Source organism: Arachis ipaensis, chromosome B09, assembly GCF_000816755.2.
Source record: "Arachis ipaensis cultivar K30076 chromosome B09, Araip1.1, whole genome shotgun sequence".
NCBI classification, from domain to species: domain Eukaryota; kingdom Viridiplantae; phylum Streptophyta; class Magnoliopsida; order Fabales; family Fabaceae; genus Arachis; species Arachis ipaensis.
In genome coordinates, this window is record NC_029793.2 from 7,416,325 (window position 1) to 7,420,741 (window position 4,417).

Consider the following 4,417-nt stretch of genomic DNA (forward strand, 5'->3'; position numbering starts at 1 on the left):
TCATTATAATGTGTAGTTTTAAAAAAATACTTGATTTAAATTGATTCAATTTATTATTCTAAATCATATTATAATAAATATTAACTAAAAACAACTACAATCTGGTTGAATTAACCTGAAGTAATCATTTTGCTATATTTATAAGTAATTTTTTTTATTTATTGGATTTTGCTTGTAAGTGCACTTCTCATGGATAACAACTAATTAATGGAATTACACGTGAAGGATTTTAATACTGCATAAAGATTCCAACAACTTCTTAAATGTCTATTTTCCCTTCCACAAATGGAAAGTTACTTTTCAAGGGGGAAAAATTTTCAACTGTTGTTAACTTGTTATGTGCTTGTTGGACTTTATATTTTGGTTAAAATCAATTTTAGACTATTTTATCCAGCAAGATATTCATTTTAACCTTTAAATAAGCCTACAATATTTTTCTCCTCTTCTCCTTTCTCTTGAATTATTCTATTTAATTTAAACTTAATAATAAAATATGGAGGTAGTACTATTGACATTCTATGTCTCTTTATTATGACATTATTTAAAAATTTACTATAGTGGAAATTGAAAGAGATTTTAATGCAATTTTTTTTTTCAAAAATACTCATGTTCAAATATGTATCCATAAAAATCAAAATCTGTTACTAAGAGAACTCTATTAGTTCACTGGTATATATAATTATGGTAGAGAAATTAGGGTACAAAATTATCATGTACCAACTTTAAAAAAATGTAAACAAAATAATGTAGCTAGCTATATATAGGCCTAGGCTAGAACATGTTTGAAGAAAATTGGTCTTAACTAAAAAAGCAGTTACATCATTGGATTGAAATTGTTTAAGGCTATTAAGATTGAAATATTGTTCATAGTGACCCTCTCATATTTATAACATTTATGGCTACTACATCTTCTTTTCATGGAATTTCCTCTTCCTCAGTTCTTAATTATCAATTAAATGCTCCTTGTGGTCCTTTATTTTTCTTTATATTTTTGGTGGGAACTCTTTGAGTCTTTGTGGTCCTTTGAAACGCAACCCTATTTTATGTGATGGAAGTGATTATTAGGTGGGGTTATTGTCAGATATATATGGAAAGAGAACAATACTTTCATTTTACAAGGAATCTTCTTTTTTTTGGTAAAAGTAATTAAGGTGCTCAATCCTTAGGTAAATGATTAACTTAATTAGAAAGAATATATAAAAGTGACAAAAAGTTAAAAGCACACAAAAAAGGGTGATAACATAAGTTAGAAGAAAATTTCAAAAAGTAATAAGTAGTGCTAACTTGTTATATATCATCTTATTGTTTGAAATATTTATTTACATCATAATTGCTTTTTGTTCATCCTTCTAATTTTTTTCACAAGTGAAAGAAACTATATCCCACGAGCTATTTAATTTTGTAATATAGTACACACACGCACATGAAAAACATACAAAGGTAAACTTAATCTTCATTTAATGAGAAAAAAAAAAGTTTATGTTCTTGTGAACTTACCAAACTTTTAAATGATCAGAAGAAGAAACTACATTCTTGCTAGTCTTTAAAATGCTACACATGATGATTTTAATTTTTTGAGTACATGATACCCAAATAAAATGCTACACATGATGGTGATGGAGTAATAACAATTACATCACTTTATTTGGTTTTATAGTGGTTGGTAAGACTAAAGAGTAATAATTATTGACACATGCCATTTCCAATTGATGTAGGCCATTCATTTGTGTATCATGTCTCTAGTCTTTTCCGAAGCTAATAATAACCAAGTTTTCTCATATCTATTTTGCGATCTTTGACTGAAATAAATGGCTTAGACGATATACATGAGATTAATAATGTAAGATGTAAAAACTAAGGCTGTTAGTTAACTGTAAAGGGATCAATGGAAGATTATTTTTTACCGCTTCTCTTAGTTTGAAATTTTAGTGCATTATAATGAGTGTTTTTTAAGGCCATGAGGTAACTAAAATTTTGCCAACGTTAAATGACTAAATCATAATTTATATATGGTTAGTGTGTAATCTATTTCTCATATCATCGCAAACAATCTTTTTAATTTTAATATAAACAATTAAAAATTACTACTCAATACTAATTATGTACAGTGGTTAGATTCTGTTTTATTTTATTTTATTGTTTTATATAGTATTTTCCAAATGTCTTTGTTTCTTTTAGATATAGTCTCGTTCAAAATCTGTTAAGATTTGGGAAAAAATACTAAGTTTTGGATATCTTTATCCTTGACCTTATGTCATAAACTCATAATATATGGAATCCTTTTTCTATTTACTTGTAAAGATGAACTTAATGTGAATTTATGTGTGTTTTCTTTATTTTGGCCTGGGGGTTTTGTTTTTTTAGGGGGGTAGTAAAGTAAAAACAATAGATAATACAAATTTACTTATATTAGTTAAGTTAATCCATGTGGGTGACATATTTTGACAGGTTGATAAAAGAAATAAAGTAAAATAGAAGGATTTGGATCTTTTAAATTTTGAAATTTACTTTAAAGGATAAAGTATGATTTATCACCATTTATTTTATAGGTAAGATCAAGAGAAAATATGAGAGAGAAAATATTCAATAATGCGAGATCTTACTTTATTCTCTAAAGTGAAAATTTAAAATTTAGAGGATCCAAATTTAAAACAAAATAGCATTTCTTAAAGTTAAGGCTTTAGTTAAAGACAGTGGATAGGCACAATGCTATAATTGCTTAATTTTAATACTTTTTCTATTATCAATCATCTTCAATTTCTAGAGCTTTAAACAATTTTTGAAAGTTTAAATTTTGTCTAGTATGTGTAACAATTTATGACAACAAAATCATGCACCAGTTAGTATTTTTTTAAATATATTTTTTACTTGGTCTATGTTGCAGTGTTGCACTAATTAATTCTAGAGGATTACAGTAGTACCTTCTGTAATTTCAAGGGCTCAGTATCCTTATGGTGTGTGGTTAAGAGCTTGTCACGTGTTTTTATTAATAATAATAATAATTTATTGAAAGCTAATATTATACGGTCAATATCATATTATAATTAACATTTAATATAAAAAAATTATTCAAAACTCTTAAAAATAAAAATATCTAAAACTCAAATAAAAAAATATATGAAATTAAAATTTAATAAAAATTATTAAATTTATTTAGCAACTCATATAATATTAATTTCCTAGCATATTACTCAAAAATTATTTTAAAATTAAAAGTATCTGAAATATGAAAACGAATCTTTAAATTATTAGTGATGAGACAGAAGGAAATGGTAGTTAAACACACACATGTTTATTAACATCTATGTATTAAGACATATTTTTATCATCCTTAAGCTATATGTTTAATAGATGGAATTAATATTACATAAATATAAAGACAGAGAATGAAAAGATATGTTTAAAAATAGAGAGATAACTATAAAATAGTAGTACATTTTAGAATATAAATATCTTATATTGTTTTATCTTTTAAAGTAAAAATAGATCAACAAACACAATTTTTTGTCTTTTAATTTAATTATGTATTTATGCCATATCTCAATAACTAAATACAATTTCAAATAGTATGATTCCAACTTTTAATACCAATTAAACTCACATTTATATGTCAATGAGTTATAGTTCAAATGATATAGTCTCTCTATACTCACAAGTTGCGAATTCGAATCTCCCTATCTTTGATAAAAAAAAAAAACTCGCTTTTATATACTTATTAAATCATATTATATTAAAAATAGAAGTAGTAATATATAAAACGGTAATGCTAGAAAATAATAAAAAAAATTCAGAATTTATCTTATTTAATATTCATTAATATTTTTTATTAATTTTTTTTTAGTTACCAAATATTTCGGTATATGAAATTACTTATACATGAAACAATACCCGTTCATCATCTCTATTGTAATATATATGGTTGCCCTTAATGAACATTTATTATTTATTAGCATGCAATAATATTAGTGTTAATGATGCAGGTTTATAGAGAAAGTTGGGTGGGATCCAAAGCTAGTGAATGAATCATATCCATGGATTGAGAAGCAAATAGTTCACAGGCCAACGTTTTCATCATATCAAAGAGCAGTGAGGGACAGCCTCTTAGATTCAGGGGTGTCACCATTCAATGGATTCACATATGATCATATATATGGAACTAAGCTTGGTGGAACCATTTTTGATAGATTTGGACGCCGTCACACTGCTGCTGAATTGCTTGCTTCTGCCAACCCTCAAAAACTTACTGTTTTGATATATGCAACTGTCCAAAAAATTGTTTTTGATACAAAAGGTAGGTTCATATGACTCATCATCATAATTTTCTCTAAATAATTCTACTTAAATATATTAGATTTTTTATTTTCATAAACACAAACTGATCTTAGAAATTATTTTTTAAATATTTTCAAAATTTTTT

General features: G+C 25.7%; 1 protein-coding gene across 1 annotated transcript in view; it reads left to right on the top strand.

The window, feature by feature from the left end:
* Window positions 1–4,417, top strand: part of LOC107616985 (protein HOTHEAD) — an 8,350-nt gene that overhangs the window by 1,423 nt on the left and 2,510 nt on the right. The window contains exon 3 of the mRNA XM_016318830.2: window positions 3,981–4,291. Within this exon, the coding sequence (XP_016174316.1) occupies window positions 3,981–4,291 (311 nt within the window). The remainder of the gene's footprint in view (window positions 1–3,980; window positions 4,292–4,417) is intronic.